The sequence below is a fragment of the Antennarius striatus genome, chromosome 16 (genome assembly GCF_040054535.1).
Source record: "Antennarius striatus isolate MH-2024 chromosome 16, ASM4005453v1, whole genome shotgun sequence".
Classification (NCBI taxonomy): domain Eukaryota; kingdom Metazoa; phylum Chordata; class Actinopteri; order Lophiiformes; family Antennariidae; genus Antennarius; species Antennarius striatus.
The window spans coordinates 11,697,670-11,716,679 of NC_090791.1; the positions used below are offsets into that span (position 1 = coordinate 11,697,670).

Consider the following 19,010-nt stretch of genomic DNA (forward strand, 5'->3'; position numbering starts at 1 on the left):
GGGATAGGACAGTCACAGCAGCCCCTCCTCACTTTGAGCCTATTGTTTTGGAGGTTTGTGAGACTCGCCACCGTGTTGGCTGCATGTTGAATCTCAGGGTTAAGGGAGCGTTCTAGAGGTTTTGGATAGACATCCTAAGGGCTTCTCATGTTCACAAAGCGGACTGAGACATGGATCATATGGGTTCAAAGGGTCAGGGAGGATTTTCCTCTGTGAGTTAAGATTACATCTGTAAAACACTGATGTGCCTATAAAATACTTCTTTTCTTCTTTTTCAAGTCACAAATTCCACAGAGGTGTATCACATGTAAAGACCATATCTTTACAGTATGTATTTACATTGAATATTTCTTGCAGATGATGATGATGATGACGACGACGACGACAACAACAACAACAATAATAATACTATAATAATAATAATAATTATTATTATCATAGTAATAGTACTTTCTAAATTATAAGATATTTAAATATTTTCACTTACAATGAACAAAATATGTGTAGGTACGTTTGTAGCTTCAGGGGAGAGGGGTGGAGACTTGTGTAAAAAAAGGGCGTAAGGAAAGAAGAGTGGAAGCCCTCAATGAGAGATCAGGAGACTTCAGAGCGCACCGATCCAGAGCCTGCAAAGACCATCTGACTGCAAATTAAACGGTTCACGTAAAAAAAAAAGAAAAAGACAGAACTTTCTCGATTGAAATGTAATGATTTTGACTAAAGGAAGCAAAGATAATGAGGATCTGTTTTTGACAAACCCACTTTGTCATTCTATTGCTGGCGGAAGATCTCCATGCGATGGTTCACGTTTTCGCAACAGGTTCTGCGAAATAAACTGAAAAGCCAACATAATCTCTAACAGATGTAGGAAGAAGAAGCATGCTGTCCCCATTTCGGCCTTTTAACATCGAGCAGGAGATCAACTCATGGGATGTAGTGGGTCCAGAGTCAGGTTCAACTTTGGCAAGGTGCTGTCCAAAGTCTCGGTGTTCTTTACCATGGTCCTGATTTTCACATACTTCTTCTACTGCCTCACCGGGCTGTGCGATTCGGCTCCGAGAGCTCTATACAGTCAACAAGGAACAGACTATGACATTTTGGACGATCATCGCCGCGTTTTGGACAACCTGCGACCGTCGCCGCGTCTCCTTCCTGACGCATCCTTACGCACAGATTCCGCGGGCGCAGAGCCGGATGACGCGCCGGGACAGCTTCCTCAACAAGAGTCGGGCAGAGCGCAGGAGACTGTCCAGGACAACAACAGCATCCCCGTGTCCAACACGTTCGGGATCAAAAGGTTTCCACAGGCGATAATAATTGGTGTGAAGAAAGGGGGAACCCGCGCTCTGCTGGAGTTTCTCCGCATCCATCCGGATGTGAGAGCCGTCGGCGCGGAGCCGCACTTCTTCGACAGGTTCTATGACCGGGGATTGGAATGGTACAGGTAGGGAAAACACAGTTAGGTTACACTTAAGCTCAGCATCGGATAAATAAAAAATGATGAGTAGAGTTGCAAATAAAAACACATAAATTTGATTTTAATCTGTTATAAACACAACTACAATAGCTCTAAGTTTACTACAGGATGGTAACAGAATAACTTTTTGATGACATCTTCCTTCAGACTGAATTTTCCTGATAAGGAGCGCTTACGCCTACTTGTCAATAGACTCCACAGCCGTTCTCTGTTTAGACTGATATACTGACATCACCATAAATCCATATTTTTAGTGGATGCTGTAAAGCAGATCAAAAAGGCCAGTGAGGTCTCTAAGGAGTACTCCATCATCCAGACAGTCATCTATAAACCATTCATTCAGTTAAACTTGACATTAACATCCCAGTATCAGTCTGAGAGAAAGCGTGATTGTGATTACTTCATAAAAGTGGCTCATCATTAATTAATTCAGGTCTTGGCAGCAAATTACAATACTGTTGCTTCATGGTTTCGTATTTGAAGGCGCAGAAGATGTTCTGCCTGCTACTGACGTAGTGACAGCATGATGATTCGAGTTTGACCAGAGCTATCATTTAAGATGACCTAAAGAAGAAGGATTTAAGGGTGGATTCAAATGAATCCTGATCATCTCCAGATGTTCTACAAGTTCCGGGTGAAGGTCACCCGGAGTCAGAGTACCGTTTCAGACTTGTTAGCGTTGACGTTGCCATGAGGTGATTGCGAGCTTTGACAGGACGAAGAGGAACTGAGACAAATGTCTTGATGTAATTGAATCTTTTCTTGCCTTTTGTAAAACCTTTTCAGCTGTGTTTTAACTGGAGAACACAACACATGGAAACACTTTCACCACTTCAGCACGCTGCTAAGCTTCCTCTCTCTTTTTTTTCATGAGCACACACATGTATCACAGACTTTGCAGCAGATTAATACTTTGCTTCTCTATCATTTTCCCACAGTCTTTATTTAAAGTTCTCGGCTCTGCTGACTCCTTCATCTTTCTCTCCCCATCATTCTCGCACCTTTTTATTAAGCAGCATATTCATGTCTAGTTTTGCCTCTCCATACTATTCATTTACTGGTGTTTCCAGCCCGTGTTTTATGTGTGTTTCTGTGTGTTTTAATTAGCCTGACTGGGGCTGTGATGTTGCTGTGCTTAAATGCTGGAGTTCTGCAGAGATGCTGAAACGGTCAGCAAAACATTGGTGACTGAAAACAAAGATTTCTCGTTTCTTATATAAACAATCAATATAATTGTTTATTTTAAAAATGTCTTCAAATATAATAGATGATGAACAACTAACAAAAAGTTCATAATCAGACATGTATACAGTATATATAAGTATAGCCTTAATATGGGCTTTAAAAACTGCTGCATGACACTTATGGATGGTTGTGATCTTCTATGATTACTGGTGTTCATTTATAATATTAGCAATTTTCTGCTTTGGACTTGTGTAGTATGTACAGTATGTAAACCGTGCTGAAACTGGAGGAGTAGAGTTGGACGGATTAACAACAGTAGAGACAGGAGAAACGAGATCCTGGGTGACATCACTGAAACTGGCTCCCTGTTGTGACCGAATCTCAGAAATTGGGAAAAATCTGATTGCTGACATTCCCAACGACCCACAGAGAACTGCTGGGAGGTGTGAGGTGCAACAGTGGCTGTGTCTTTGTGTGTGTGAGTGTGTGTGTGCGTGTCTGTGTGTGTGTGTGTGTGTGTGTGTGTGTGTGTGTGTTGAGGATGACAGTATGAAGTCATCCATGTGGAACAAGCAGGTCCTTCTCACCTGACTGACAGCACACGAAGGTCAACTCACTGTCACATCTGGAAGCTAGCAAACACGCACGCACACGCATGCATTGCACGCACACACACACACACACACACACACACACACACACACACACACACACACACACACACACACACACACACACACACACACACACACACACATATTCAGAGCTATAACACACATGAAAGAAACCACAATGTTTTATATCGTTGAAGGTTCCTGCTTCAGCTGCAGCTCTCAGGTCACCAAAAATAATGTTATGTGAAGTGTTAATATTTATTATTCACACGGCACAATTAATATTCAATATTTCTTATTAATACATGTTAATATTTATATTGCATATAAATGTTTCAATAGTGGATAAGTACAGCCACAATTAAGTAATATTGACTTATTGCTTTATTGACCCTTCCCTTAAGGATTTATGACTGTTGCAGTCTTGTATGTCAGCAATAATCAATGAAAACTCATATTTATGTGCCTCTAAATCAGACATCTTTGTTGTCATGACAACAATGTTAAGCAGTAAAAGTGTAGACCGGTGTTGAATCAGCGTATCTGAAAAATATTTCTGGCTGCATGTTGGATTGACTTCATGGATGAAGCAACACTGTTTGAGTGATCCAGTCAACTCTGTTGCTCTTTCACCTCTCCACCCAGCGTCTCTCTCTCTGTCCAAACCTTTCTCTCGTTTGCATGTGTGCATATGAGCCCATTACGGGAAAGGAAAAGCCACAAATTGCGCTTTCAAAACGAGGCAAAGATTTAATGAATTTCTCTGTTGTTTTATGGTTTAAAGAGGACGTCTTGGAGTGATGGGTTTCATATGGGATTTGAGAGGCACTGCAGAAAACTGAAAAACCTCAAATTTCCATGACACAATGGGTCTGATTGTCACGATGTGGGCTGGGATGAGTAACTCCAGAGTTTTTTATTTATTGTTGTATCTTTAAGTTCCTTAATTACATTAAAAATGAGAGCATTGATTGTAATAGATCAAGCGGTTGCTATCCTGAAGACAGCAAACACTGTCTCACTTGAGCGGAACTACATCATACGAATTGTTTTCCATTTCTTTTGGAGGAAAAACACTGGTTCACATGTTCCATCAATATTTTGAAAGCTTGCCAATTGACTAACCTACGGTCTTGACACTAAAAGCCATGCCTGAATGGATTTCTATTAAAATATAGTAAAAATCCTTTAAGAGAAGCATCACCAGGCCAAGGACAGATCACCCTGTGCTTTTATAGGTTCTTATAGGGATATGAAGTGATGACAACAGGTGAATAAATAAATATAATTCTGGTCTTCATTAATTATCGGAGCCTTTTTACGAGCTTCTTTCATGTGACATTAAAGTTCAATTTTTGTTTGTCTTTGCTGTGTTCAGTATTAAAATGAGTAACATTGAGTATGTGACTAGAAAATGTTGGTTGAGTGATTTTGATTATGCGTCATGAATAGAACTCAACCCTCCATGATCCTCAATATTCTACATTTTTCTTTCTATTTTGGTAATAGAATTTTCTGTGACACTAGCTCTTGTAGACTATGTACAACATTTATTTCAGGAGCCAGATTCCAATACTTAAATGCCAATCAGGATGTTGACATTTGAAATGGTGACTATATTGGGCAATGTTTTCCAGAGCGTGGGTGATTTTCCTGACACCTCATTCTGTGTCCAGCCCTGAAGCCATTAGCAACAGAGGTTGAACATGACTGATTGGTTTAGCAGACCAGGAAGTGGTCTCTGTAGTGTTGAGTTGCGTTGTGTTTTATTGGTACTGGGGTTTCTCTCATTTAGGTGTTCCTTTAAGGTTTGTAAAGACCCACACGGAAACCCCATATGGTGGGTATTTTATTAATTTGAGGTTCAACATTGTGCATCTTGGGGTCTGCAAAATGAGCAGGGTTTTATTTATATTGGACTGCGATAAACTAGTGAGAACAATACCTGGAAAGAAATTTTGGTTTTGATTTGGTGAAATTAAAGAAGTAAATAAATAAATAGTCCTTATTTCATGCTCAGCTGCACAGGAAATTCCAAAACAGTAAAGCAAATTTCATATGAACACAGGAGTATTAAAAACATATTTATTTAAAAACAATCCAAATATGGAATTGAGCATGTAATAAATCACCAGGATAGCTTTTATTTAAATGTTTGATCCAGCATCAGGCCAGTCAGCATGTCAAAGAAATAAATAGCTCAATTACACAGAAGGCTGTTCTTATCAAATATCAAAAATTGTGAAGGCCTGAAATACCTCTTGATTTATTTTTTGTGTTGAGCTCAAATCTAATGGTTAGCAGTTAACGTTTGCCATATTTGCAGCCAATGGTGTGATAAGATGCGATGCGATGCGATGCGATGCGATGCGATGCGATGCGATGAAAGCTCACTGCTTTAGTCCAACATCTGGTGTCAGGGAAAGAAATCTACAGAAAATCATTAGTTTTGCCAGACATATCCAGGATTGTTTTACATAATAATTAAGTATAAATTAAGTCCTGGATCTGCTGCAACGGTTAGTTGTCAAATCTAAATTATCTTTAATTGTCATTGAGTTGGATCCTGAAGAAACTCGCCATTAGTCAAATATAAATTTTTCTTGAATAACCTACTAATAATGATACCACTGAGTTCCACGGATTAGTTCTTGGGGTAGGTTTTCATTGCCAGTGACTTGTTAGGACTATTGTTTTTAGGTGAAATTACATAATGGATAAATTACACTGCCTTGATGCTTTATTGAAGTACTCGTGTAGAGTTTCTGACTGTAAATGCGACTCCAAGACGCTGTAGAGACTCTGCCCACATTAATATATATTAATCATAAGAACAAAGTTAATCTAATAGACTTGTATTTAATATGTGTGGGTGCGGTCTTTCTTTCAGTCAGGTTGTTCCACTGAGGGTTCTAAACATCCATTTCCTCTTGCTGCCTGTGGAGAGAGGTGATGGGTATCGGTTGAAGGCATCTCCAGGCTAACACTTTCATCAAGTGCTCTGTGTGTGTTTTTATGTGTGTGTCAAATATCGCTCTAGCTCTGATACATACTGTACCGCTCGGTGTTGTGAAATCCAAGTTTATATTACTGTTGCTCGAGCCCGTCCTCAGGCTTTGTTGGGTTTACACACACTGGTTTGTGTTTCGCACATCCCTGCCGTTCATGACACTTTGAGGTCTTGTTGCTCGCTCGGGTTTCTGATCCGACAAAGAACTTAGAGCAGGGCGGCATCGGCCCTTAGAATCCCACAGACAATGATGGATCCTCTTGTGCCTGCAGAGCTATGAGTAGTATCACATTGACAGCATCACTGGCCTGCTGATGTGCTCTCATGGTGAACTTTGAATCTTTGTCGCTGTTGTGCACCACTGTGGTGACATTGTGAGAGACACAAAGCAATCAGCATGTCTGTACATCTGCCTGTCCTTCCTTTTGTGTGTGAGCGTTGTGTTTCTGGAGCGAAACATAAAAATCATTAGACATGTTTCTACAGCACATTGCACATGTTTCTCCCACATGAAGAGACGCCTTTTGATGTTCTGGCTTTTTTTTTTTTTTTCTTAAAGAAAAACTTGTTGCTGCTATAGTATAGCACATATGGGGGTATCCATTTCATCTCATGTCCTAAAGATGTCTTCTGATAGCTCGAGAATTTTTAAAGTCCAAGATGTGTCTCCTTTTTCAGTCCTTATGCTTGGCTAAGGAAACTATATAATGATGTATATAATGATGATGGTGCTAATCTTTTGACCTCCTTACCAAAATGGTTAACTGTATTTCTTTAACTTACTTCTCATTCAAACATATCTACTCTATGTTTCTTATCTGACTTTTACCAAGAAAGTAAATATTGTTTTCCTCTCTTTTATTTTGAATAACTCAATTCGCTGCTTGTTGAAACAAGATTTATTGTGTTATTTTCTATTGTTTTCTGGTCAGGCTAAAATAGTAACATATGTGTCATCAAGGAATGGAGGAATAAATTGAGTTTCCCACACTCATCCTGACATCCTGATGGGCCGTTTGTGGTCCGGAGGCTTTTTCTGTTACCCTCTGAGCATCGCAGCACTATACTTGGAAAAGTTTTCTCTTAGTTTGCTCCCCTGCTCATTTTTTACTGCCATGATTTTCCACAGCCTCATTAATTGAGCTATGGAAGCTCTGGTAGGTACAGATGCCTGACAGAGAAGAAGTCTTCTCCAGCAATTCGGTTTTTAGCATAGATTGTCCAGTAAATTAATATTTACTAGACATTAAATTTGAGATTGGCATGTGGTTTAGAAACATCTGATTGGATCTTATGATCGTTTTGCCTCTCTTCATTTCTGCATAAAGCCAGTTGTTCAGGCGCTACAGGGGATGTAGCTGCAGCTCATCAGCAGGAGAACTCATAATGTTAGGGGCAGGAAGTCTCTTGGCCACATCCTTGTTGCCAGGGTTAGTATTTAATCTTCTGATCCAGACTGGCTAGACCCTATCAGTTGTGTAATCAGGGTTGCAGCACTTCAGGGGAAAAAAAAAATTCTATATCCTTTAAGCAGCAGGGAGTTTCAGACTAAAATGGGATGTCAGCAAGGCTTCCAGTACGTGGCCAAAAAGGAAACATCCTTGTGCATTTTTGGTGCAGTCAGCTGAAATGACTTTTTCTTTAAGTTAAATGAGCTTGCCATATTCAATGTCACGATGCAATGTAACATAAAACACAACGTAAAATGTAACATAAAGTAGCGTGAAACCATACAACACATAAGGTGACATAACAACATTTAAAATCAGACAAATGTTTACGCAACAAAACACAGCATATAATAAGATAAATCAAAACATACCATAAAATCAGTAGATGTACATGTATAAGAACATTGATCCCTCTGCTTATGATTTTCCCTGACACCACATTCAGCGACGTATTTATGACAGAAAATGGATGTTATTGATCGTTAGACAGATTGCGATGAGGGAGATAGAGACCGAAGGACAGGAGGGCCTGGTGGGGCAACTTCATTAAGTATTCATGGATATGGAAGGACAACTTTTGGTCAATTACTAATGTGACACTTATGTCAAGGAGGGAAGGACAAATTCAAGAGTATGGATGAGAGGGACGAGGAGGGGCGAGGAGACGAGCACTCAGTTCTCATCAGTAAACACTGACACCTCTCGACTCATGAACCACAACCACACACACACACACACACACACACACACACACACACACACACACACACACACACACACACACACACACACACACACACACACACACACACACACACACACACATACACACACACACACACACACAGTGAACAATCCCTCATATAGAGACAGACGTATTGATTAGACACAGATAAACAGGGGACAGACAGGAAATGACAGGCCATTTGCAGCTCTTGTAGTTGGAAAATAATCAATTAATGGTTTTTTATTATGGGATCTTTTAATGGGGGTAAATTTCAATGGCCTATCTTCAAGTAAATAGGGAAACTTGAAACTACAGAAACTTTCTTCAAAGTTGCAGCGCACTTGGTGCATCTTCAAGTCAAAATTCTTTGACTCCTGGCATCAAATCTGACCAGTTGTTATGATATAAAAATATTATAAAGAAAACTAGTAAAGAAATAGCATGAATTAGAAGGTGTCTGTCTTTTCTTTTTTCTTTACCATGTTCCTGGAGTGTTTTTGTCTCACCTTTATTGCAGTTGAAAACCTCAGTTCAGACTAAAATCTGTTTAGTGCAGAGTACAGAGAGAATAAATATGCTGGTATTTAATCTGATGAGTTCCTTCATTACAATCTATCATGTATTTGCTGCAGCACAAGTACCGTAAACAAGGAGAAATGGCCGGTTTGGCTACAAGCAGCTCAAAAGCTTGCTTTGTGTTTTATGTAATGTTTACAAGAACTAAAGCGTACACACAACATGAAGTGTGTTTTTATTAGCAGATGCAGGAAGTAATTGCACCGGGCCAAGAAATAGTCAGACACGCAATCCCCCTCAAACCACAATGTGTTATTTGCACACTTTTTTGTGAGGATCTAACAAACTATGTGTAGCATTAATTGGTGAACTTTAGAAGTTTGGGGATGTATTTTGTTTTCTTTGGGTGGAATCAAGCTGTTTAACTACGCGGAGCTAATCGGCTGATGGCTCATGTGTGAGTGTGGTGTCAACCCAGGGATTAGTGTGACCCAAGGACCTCAAGTAATTCATGAAATTTCTGTGATTTTAATCGTCAGTGAAGCTGTAGTGTCCATATTTTGTACAGTAAACACTATTTCGATCCCCTTGATGCTCTAGCGACACATCCGGGGTGTACCCCACCTCTCGCCCATTGCAAGCGGGGATAAATTCCAACAAAATCCATGACTCATGGATGGATAGACGGATGATACAAATGGACATGGATGGATTTATGGACACTATTACAAATTATCTACCCTGTTTCTTGTAACACATAAGTTATGAGAATATTAGTCTTAACTGACTTTTAAACAGACTAAAAGCAGACTAAAGGTTGTTGTTAGGGATAAATAACAACCGCAAAGCATTTGTTCATCTAACTGTGCTGCAAATGTGTATTTATGTGTGTAAGAACATGGAAGAAACATCTTTAAGCTTAATTCGTACTGCATTTGTTGAACAGACGTTCCTCACATTAACATTTTGTAGAGCCTTAACATCATATCTGTGAGCTGATATAATTTAATTTAAGTAAAATACAGACTTTCCTTGTCATTATTTAACTAGTACATTTGATAAAGGCTGATTTGTGAAGGGTTAAGGTGTTTTATTTGACTAAGAGTGTACCCTGTACTTTGATCACCGACTGCTTTTTGTGATTTACAATCCAGTGCACTTCAAAAACTGTTGGAGGGTCCGTTTCAATCTGAACATCTATCAGATCAAGTACAAGCATTGGATTAATGTTAGTTTACTGAAACATTTAGAAGATTTAGAGGCAGCAATTTAATAGAATTTCCATAATTATATTTGCATCATTACCTAATCCCCTGAACTTCAGAGGCATGGTGTCGTATATGTTAAATACACACATAGGTAGTGGGTTTAATGTTTTGTTTTTTTTAATTTTTGATTTTAATCAACTGTATTAATCTCCATAGAAAAATTATTAGTCCACTCTAGCGCACACTGGTTATTGTCCATGGAATAAACTAAGTTTCTATGGCAGCCATAAGTTGACAAACACTGGCTGTATAGATTGTCTTTTCAGGTTTTCACAGACCTAAGAATGTCAGTATGAGATGATGGGTTCAGTACCACTGAATTCAACACACTTTAATAATCATTGGATCAATATGTAACCAGATCTAAAAAAAGGAGCAAGCAAACAAACAACAAATAGCAAGATCTGTATTGCTTACAGGATTCTTCAGAGTTTAAATCTGAAACAAAGCCTGATGACATCATTGTTTTTACCATAGAAAAATGTGTTGTGTTAATGAACTACAGCCATTTGATGCTTTAAACCTGACTAATCATCCATGCCATATGAAACAAGTTGCCTTGAAATTCAAATCCACAATAATATTAAATAACATAATCTGTCAAAATGACATGTAGAATTATGATCAAACACCATGACAATCTGCCAGATAGTGCTGAAATAAAACCAGCCTTACCAGTTCCTTACACTGGGAAACTTTCACAGAGCTTAAAGGATAAATTTGGAATAATATAACTTTAATTATTATGATCTATTCATTTACATAAATAGACATTGGTTTATAATGCTAAATTCATCTCTGCCATATAGTGGCCCGTGATTCTGCACATGTCTTTGTTAATGCACACAACTTAGCCTGTCCCTTCATTGCAGCCATATGGTAAACACACTAGCTGAGCTCAGCAGCTCGCCATCCTGGTTACACTTCCTGCACACTTTGGTCTGTTCGAGTCCTTGTAGGAACCCATAGGGGAGATGAAGGTGGTGAAGGAGGGGGGGGTGTTTTGCTCTTTCAGTAAGAAGGTGGTGGTGGAGTTAGGGTTGGGGGGTAGGGATCTATTGAAAATTGCTGTTAAGTGGCTCTTGAGGTTTTGTGGGTTTGAGTCATCAGGCCTACAGTAATTGGAACAGTGAGACTCAGATGGGCTGTCTGGGACTGGGACATAAACACAATAGAGTGTATGGCGCTTTAATCACACTGATTTTGGGGTGCTTTAATACTAAGCATATATAATGTGCTTATGTAAAATATTGTCTTCTTTTCACTGTATATCAATACCGATGTGGCAATCACATAATGATAAGTATTGGAAGACCAATAGAGTTGAGGCTCTTTTTTTGCTATGGAAATTTTAGGGTTTTTTTTCCTGTCATTGCTGTCAGTGACATTACTTCCAGGTGTAGCATACAGCTGCTTCCAGTGAAAAAGCTGTGACCAACTTTGTGCCTCCGGATCAGCACATATCAACAATGGTAACCACTATCTGGGGAACATAGGGAAGCATTTAGCTAGAGATAAAAAAAAAAGAGTCAGTGGAAACCAAATAAACAGAGCTAAAGGAGAGTGAATGCTAGGTTTACATGTACCCACTAGACACAAACTGGATGCTAATTGCTAATTTTGATTTTATACTTGTGTGAAGAAAGTATTTGATCCCACATTATCTAGTGTACGTTGTGCTTACATTTTCCTTTACAGTTTCTGATCTGTTTCCTTTTTACATTTAGGAGCCTGATGCCTCGAACCTTGGACGGCCAGATCACCATGGAGAAGACACCCAGCTACTTTGTTACAAAGGAGGCTCCTAGCCGTGTTTGCACCATGAACTGCCAAACCAAGCTCATAGTGGTGGTCAGGGATCCCGTGACACGGGCTGTGTCCGACTATACCCAGACACTGTCCAAGAACCCTGGCCTTCCATCCTTCCAGAACCTGGTTTTAAAAAACTCCTCCACGGGTCTCATTGATAGCACATGGAGCGCCGTTCGCATCGGCCTCTACTCCAAACATCTGGAGAACTGGCTTCAGCACTTCCCCTTGTCTCAGTTTCTGTTTGTTAGCGGTGAGCGCCTGGTGTCTGATCCAGCTGGGGAGATGGGTCGGGTTCAGGACTTTCTGGGTCTAAAAAGGGTCGTTTCAGACAAACACTTTTACTTCAACCAGACTAAAGGTTTTCCCTGTTTAAAGAAGCCAGAGGGCAGCAGCAGACCTCGCTGCCTTGGAAAGTCCAAGGGTAGACCCCATCCCCATATTCCATCTAAGATTCTGCAGAGACTCAAAGACTTCTACCGACCTTTCAACCACCATTTCTACCAAATGAGTGGACAAGACTTTGGCTGGGACTGACAGGGGACAAGAGAAGCCAATCTCAGTTTTCAGTCGAGTTTGACTGTTTAAGGCTCAAACGGGGTTCATGTTCTCAGGGACAGGGTAGAGGAACGCAATGTCCACAAACTGATTCTGATTCTGGAATCATCATGACATGCAGCCCATGAATCGTCATATTTTGTGGTGTCCTAGAAGACAACATGAACACAGTGCTGCCAACATGCCATATGTACATTTATGCATAGTTAATGGCTTAGTTATGAAAGCATTAAATCATTTCCTTGTACCAATGGAAAGCGAATGTTGTCTTTGAATATAAGTTTTATTATAGAAGCTATTTATAGTTTCTGTTTGGAATAAAGTTAGAGATTTCTTTAATGAAAAGCATATTTATTTCACAACTAGACAAAAAAGGGACATGAAATGATGTACTTTGCTTTCGTTAACAGGACATTAAAGATGATGTCACATGCTGTGATTATAGTGAGCAGTGCTACTGCCACTCTTACAATGTGTGCATTTGAATTTTCATGCAAATGTTACAATATGTAACATAAACACATCTCAGTTTGATGCAGGATATCTCTCAGTACATTCCAGTTGATGAACCAATGATACCTCATCTGTATACGTATATTTAAGGTGTAGCAACAGACAACACACATACACACATTCCGTTTGTAGATATTTTTGCTTCAAATTCACATCAACTGTTGAAACTGTCTGGGACCATTCCAGCTGTACTCATTTACAATAAAGTACTGTTCGAGCTGTGATTATATTGAATAATAATATTGAATATTTGAACTACAGTATATAATTATTTGTGTATAAAACCTTAATTATGACTCTGATTCATAAATATTTGTGGTAAAGTTTTATTTTACGTGGCAATTTTATTTTTATCCATTTCATGTATTACTATAAATAAAACGATCATGCATACTGAAGATGTTTATATGAGGACTGTTATGAAGGATATATTTTGTCTCCCAGAAATGGATCTGGATCCAATAAAATGTAGCAAACGATGCCGAAAAATATGTGTTCCAGCCCGTATCATCTACAGTTTGCTCAAACACTCCCCTGAATAGTGATTATCCACTTATAGCAGAGCAACCAAAGCTTGCAAAGCAGATCTGTCATGTCTTGAAATTTTTCACATAAAGAAGTCTGCATCTAAAAATTTATTGTTGATATTAACCTCAAATTAGCGTAAAGCCACAAACAAAATAGCAGAAGTATAAGGAATGGAAAAAACTACTGTTAGCATGTCCCCAATTTTACTAGTAGTCTATTTGCCTATTTCACAGGAAAATGATTAAATTCAAACATTCTGGATCAACAGATCTGGAATACTACTTGGATCCAGATCAGACTACCGTGTGGTAAATCTTATGGTGATGTCATTGTGTTTTATTTGTCCAAGCATTGTAGACATTATCCATGATGCGTCCAGGTGATAATCGCAAGTAAGACAGACATCTATTAGATGGTTCCTCACAGTATTTGATGATTAATCATCATTCATATCATTTTTTAGTAATCTTGCCAAAAACAGATAGAAAAATCCATCCATCCATCCATCCACCCATCCATCCATCAATCTAAAGTATTATTATTATTATTATTATTATTATTATTATTATTATTATTATTATTATTATTATTATTATTATTATTATTATTATTATTATTATTATTATTATTATCTAAATAAGAAAACTTATTTTCCCAAAAAATTCATGTGCTTCATTTAGCTCTTAACACTTGACTGGAAAAAGATTTTCTCTTAAAAGTAGAAAACATTCATCAGGGCTAATCATCACTGAGGATGGAGCCTGTTTTCCTGGTAGTGTTTTATCAGATTACATGAACAGCCATCAGGTCGGCGCCTGATTCCAGTGGAAAACAAGAACAAGACAAATGGATGGATGAGCGACATCTCAGCCTCCAATCCAGTGATACACTGTAGCTACAGCTAGTTCAAGATTCCAAATGAATACATATTGCCGTTTATTCCTTAGGGCATCTATATTATGAATTGAACATAGTAGACTCGATAATGGTATACATCTGGGAATTACAGGCTGGTCCAGTCCACACCAGGTCTGACTTTGTCTGTTTTTTAACTTCTTTGTCCTTTCAAACCTTATTTTCTCACCGGACGGAGCTCTCCCCCTCTCATCTGTCTCCTCAGTGCTTTTCCCTCTCACCACTTCCACACAGCGAGACCACATATACAGTCTGAGGGCTGTGCGCACTATGGCCTTTAATTATAAGAGATGTCAGCTCGCTCTCTAAGCCCCTCCTCTTCCTCTGTGGGCACAGAATTAGCAGCAGAGCTCCTGTCTTTCATGGGTGTATGGGTGAAAAAAAAAAAACATCTGGTGTGGTGGAACGACCAGAAAAGGAACCCACTGAAGATCTGAAATATACACTGCAGATGTTTTTCTGAACAAAGGACATATGTCTGACCAGAATTTGCATTCTATGATTCAACCAAAAACATGTAATCAAATTGATTGACTTTAAGATTTGTTTATGGAAATTTGTTTGGGAGTGATGGACATGTTTGAGCGTGCGTGTGTATGTGTGTGTGTGTGTGTGTGTGTGCGTGCGTGCGTGCGTGCGTGCGTGCGTGTGTGTGTGTGTGTGTGTGTATTCGTGCAACTTAGCATGTGCACTCCTAATTCCTGCAAGTGTCACATTCTCCGTCTGTTTTACAGGTCTGGCATCAGCTTTTAGCGGCCCTAACTAAAGTTTAAATGCCTGGCTCACTCCATCATTGCCAACTCTTATTACATCCACATTGATAGTCGCCCTCTGCAAGCCCAGCAGCAGCTTTAAAGATAACTGATTTCCCATTCTGCCATCTGGGAAAGTTGTTAGTCGCAGCGTGAGCAGGAATAGCCAGGTCGTTAAGTTTCATTAAATCAGCAGGACATTTAGCATAATCTCAGGTTGTCACTAAACACTAGTAATGATGTGAGAAATTCAATTGAGGGTACAGGAGAAAGGGTTGAGAAAAATGGAGGAAGGATTGAGAACACATTGGTTGAGAGTGAGACGTGAAGATGGATGATGGGTGTTTATGAAAATGATCTCATGCATATTTATTTAAGCAAAACTTCTTGTGTTCTGTGGGATCAGGTCCTGCAATACTGCGTTTGAACATGCTGCTCTGTGACATATCATGAGTTGCAAAAATCGGCTTGTGGCTACCACAATATTCTACAGAGCCGTCGTGTTTTATGACTGTGCTTGGTGCTTTAGATGCACGGCGATCCTCAACATCAGTTATCTAGATTGAATATATATGGAGTATAGTTACATAACAATTCCAGACATTCTCAGCCTACATAAAAACAAAATATGTTGCATCTACTTAGCAGTTTTTGTTTTTGAAGGTCCTGTCAGCAGACCCTTAACTGACTCAGAGGGTAAATGCCTTAAATCTCAGAAACTCAGATAATGCATGTAGCAACAGTTTGTTATTCGTTTCTTGTGGGAGTTAAATGAAAAGTCTTTCTTCACTATTTGTTGACAAAAACGGAGAAAAATGTACACATATCCTACACGTAGTAAATCTTCAGGTGCTTCATCAAGTTGGAGCTGTTGTGATACAAGGAACAACAAATCCAAGCCTGGATACAAACACCTGAAGCCAGAAAGACATGTCGAACACAGCATTTACACCAAATCCACATGTTAAAAAGATAATATATTTGTCTTTGGGTTTGTTTGAAACGCAAGATATTGTGGATTAGGACTGCTCAAAAGACCTACAAGGCAAAGACAATAAATTACATGTTCATAAAACTGCAAATCTCCCTTTCCTACCCTTTCAGAGACAGTAATTTGTTCGGCTTTAGAAGTTGCACAGCTTCCATGGATTTGAGCCCACAACTTAATGCCTGCTATCAGTTCCTACTATTATGGATTTGTTAGCATGAGAGAAAATCACCTTATGTGGGCTGAGTTCCAGGCCACTGTGACTGTTGGAGATTAGGCGTGATGAGAGTTGAATATTTTGTGCGGTAACTCTTATTTGGGAATAAACTGCATGGTAATTGGCACATGGCAGACTAATCAGAAACAGGACATAGGATGAACAGGATGGAGGCTTCAGCACAGAAAATGGGGCTTAGTCATGTACAGCAGATAAAAAAGTAGGATCAGAGTGTAAAAGTGGTTTCCCTATGTGGAGCCAAAAAATGAAGACGGTTCAGTCAGAGGACTCCACACATTTTCCACCAGTCACCTTTGATTCAGAGGAAAAAACACTGAGGGGTTTTGTATGTTGTCTGTGGTTCAGGCCTCTTGTTAAATCGGGGCTCCAGCTCTAATTGATGAGAAAGCAATTTAGGTTGGAGATATTTTGAAATGACCTCAGTAGCTCAACACCAAATGAGAGACTTTCCTTGGATGTGTGATGAGGAACTTTTACAATAGGACTTTATGACACTGTTTTTCTGGACACATTTTAGTTGATGTTCCTGTTGCCACTTCAGCCCAAACACCAACTGAAATCTGTGAGTGGGCTTTGACTGGAAAACAATCCAAATTTATAGAAGCTTACACTCATTTGATGAGGTACTAACTGAGACGGGTCCACCAAATGGATGGAAACACATCAGTCTGAGAAATAAATCTGGCTTCTGAAATTAGACGTGGAATTCTTATTGAAAAAGCCTTAACCCCTTAGAAATGACCACACGGCCATGTGGTGGAAACATGCCTCTACCAAGTTATTAAATGTACGGTGTGTTCCTGGTATGTTGCCCACGCTACCTTCCACCTGCGTCTTCAAATAAAATGTTAACACACTACTTTCTGAAGGAAAAAAGCTCACACCTGGTCTTCATGCATGGTTTCTGTTCATTTGCCAAAAACCTTATACTCTTTATTCTAATAAATGAATAACAGCCTTTCAGTGTGCTCAATAAAAAAATCACAAATTGGTTCTTGATTTGCTCCATGGTGTCACTGATCATCAAACACCCCCTTCTTAATTCAGGCTGGTTACTTCACTGTTGCATTCAGAACCCACCCAAAACTCGTCAAAGATTGAAATGTGGGTGTTTTCGCTCCACGTAAGCTCTCAGTTGACATTCAAGTAGGTAATATAAAATACATGTAATGCACAGAACCACAGAACAACATCATTTTCCATTCCATGTTGGTGTCTCTTTTACGTGATGTCACGTGCTTCCTGCCTGACTCAGTAACTCCAATGGTCGTCTGTGATGCTGCCACACCACAGCTGTCTGGTGTCATACATGCAAAGCAAGGTACAGAACACACACACGCATGCACGCACGCGCACACACACACACACACACACACACACACACACACACACACACACACACACACACACACACACACACACACACACACAAACACACACACACACACTGCAGGGGTGGAAAACACTTTCACATACTGGACATTGCAACAGATTTAATGTCATTGCCCGGTGTTGTAACCGTTCACAGAAAGGACTGCCCAACGTCTTTTCTGATACTCAGACCACGCTCAATCGTTTAAGGAAGGCTTCTGATCGGGATTTTAGTGCTGTTTATTATTTAAAAGACTAACTAAACTCAATGTTACTGTAAAAAAAAAAAAAAGTCCACAGACATTTTTCAAGAACATGTTTCAGCCCGTATTCGTGTTCAGGTTGTTTTCTATGTGAACCTGAGAGATTTGACATGGTACCTCCAGCAAGAAAGAAAGAGATAGATAGATAGATAGATAGATAGATAGATAGATAGATAGATAGACAGACAGACAGACAGACAGACAGACAGACAGACAGACAGACAGACAGACAGACAGACAGACAGACAGACAGACAGATATCATATGTGAATATGTATGTTTCATAAGCTACATATGTTAATATGTATGTATTATTTAAGTATGTATGTATACCCCCCCCCACCCCCACTGCAGCAATCGCACAAATTTCCCCACTGTGGGACAAATAAAGGGTTATCTTATAAAGACACGTTGGGTGACATCGTACTCAGCTGCACTTTAAGCTAAATGCCAACATATTTTGTGTTTGTTCAAAGTCATTTTTATGCTGTCACTAGTGTTTCTTTAATCATTCTACAGGTGCAGGACATATTTGTACTCTGCTTTTCGCTCAGGAGTTATTTTTTCCGCCCACAGAATTCCCAAATAATCTTTGTTTGCCCTTGGCTTTAGTTCATGTCAGCGGTGACATGACTGGTGTCACTGGTGACATGACTGCTAGTGGGAGTTAGATGGAAACCTGTGGTCTCTATGTAATCCGCTCTTCCTTGAAAGCGTCTAACGTACCCTCTCAGACTCCTGCTCCATGACAAAACACTGTTTCATGTGGTAAACGCTAAACCAGAGCTAAGCTAGTGCTTTGAAGCCATTGTTAAAACATGTGAGGG

General features: G+C 39.5%; 1 protein-coding gene across 1 annotated transcript; it reads left to right on the plus strand.

Moving 5' to 3' along the window:
* The first annotated feature begins 549 nt into the window (after positions 1-549).
* LOC137609733 (heparan sulfate glucosamine 3-O-sulfotransferase 6-like) lies at positions 550-13,520 on the plus strand. The gene is made up of 2 exons (XM_068336975.1): positions 550-1,444; positions 11,976-13,520. Exons 1-2 carry the CDS (start codon positions 927-929, stop codon positions 12,592-12,594), a joined length of 1,137 nt encoding a protein of 378 aa, XP_068193076.1. The 5' UTR covers positions 550-926; the 3' UTR covers positions 12,595-13,520.
* The last annotated feature ends 5,490 nt before the right edge of the window (positions 13,521-19,010 follow it).

Coding starts and splice junctions, on each gene's coding strand:
- LOC137609733 (XM_068336975.1), top strand. CDS start 927: ATGGGATGTAGTGGGTCCAGAGTCAGGTTCAACTTTGGCAAGGTGCTG. Junction 1,445..11,975: donor CGGGGATTGGAATGGTACAG/GTAGGGAAAACA, acceptor TTTTACATTTAG/GAGCCTGATGCCTCGAACCT.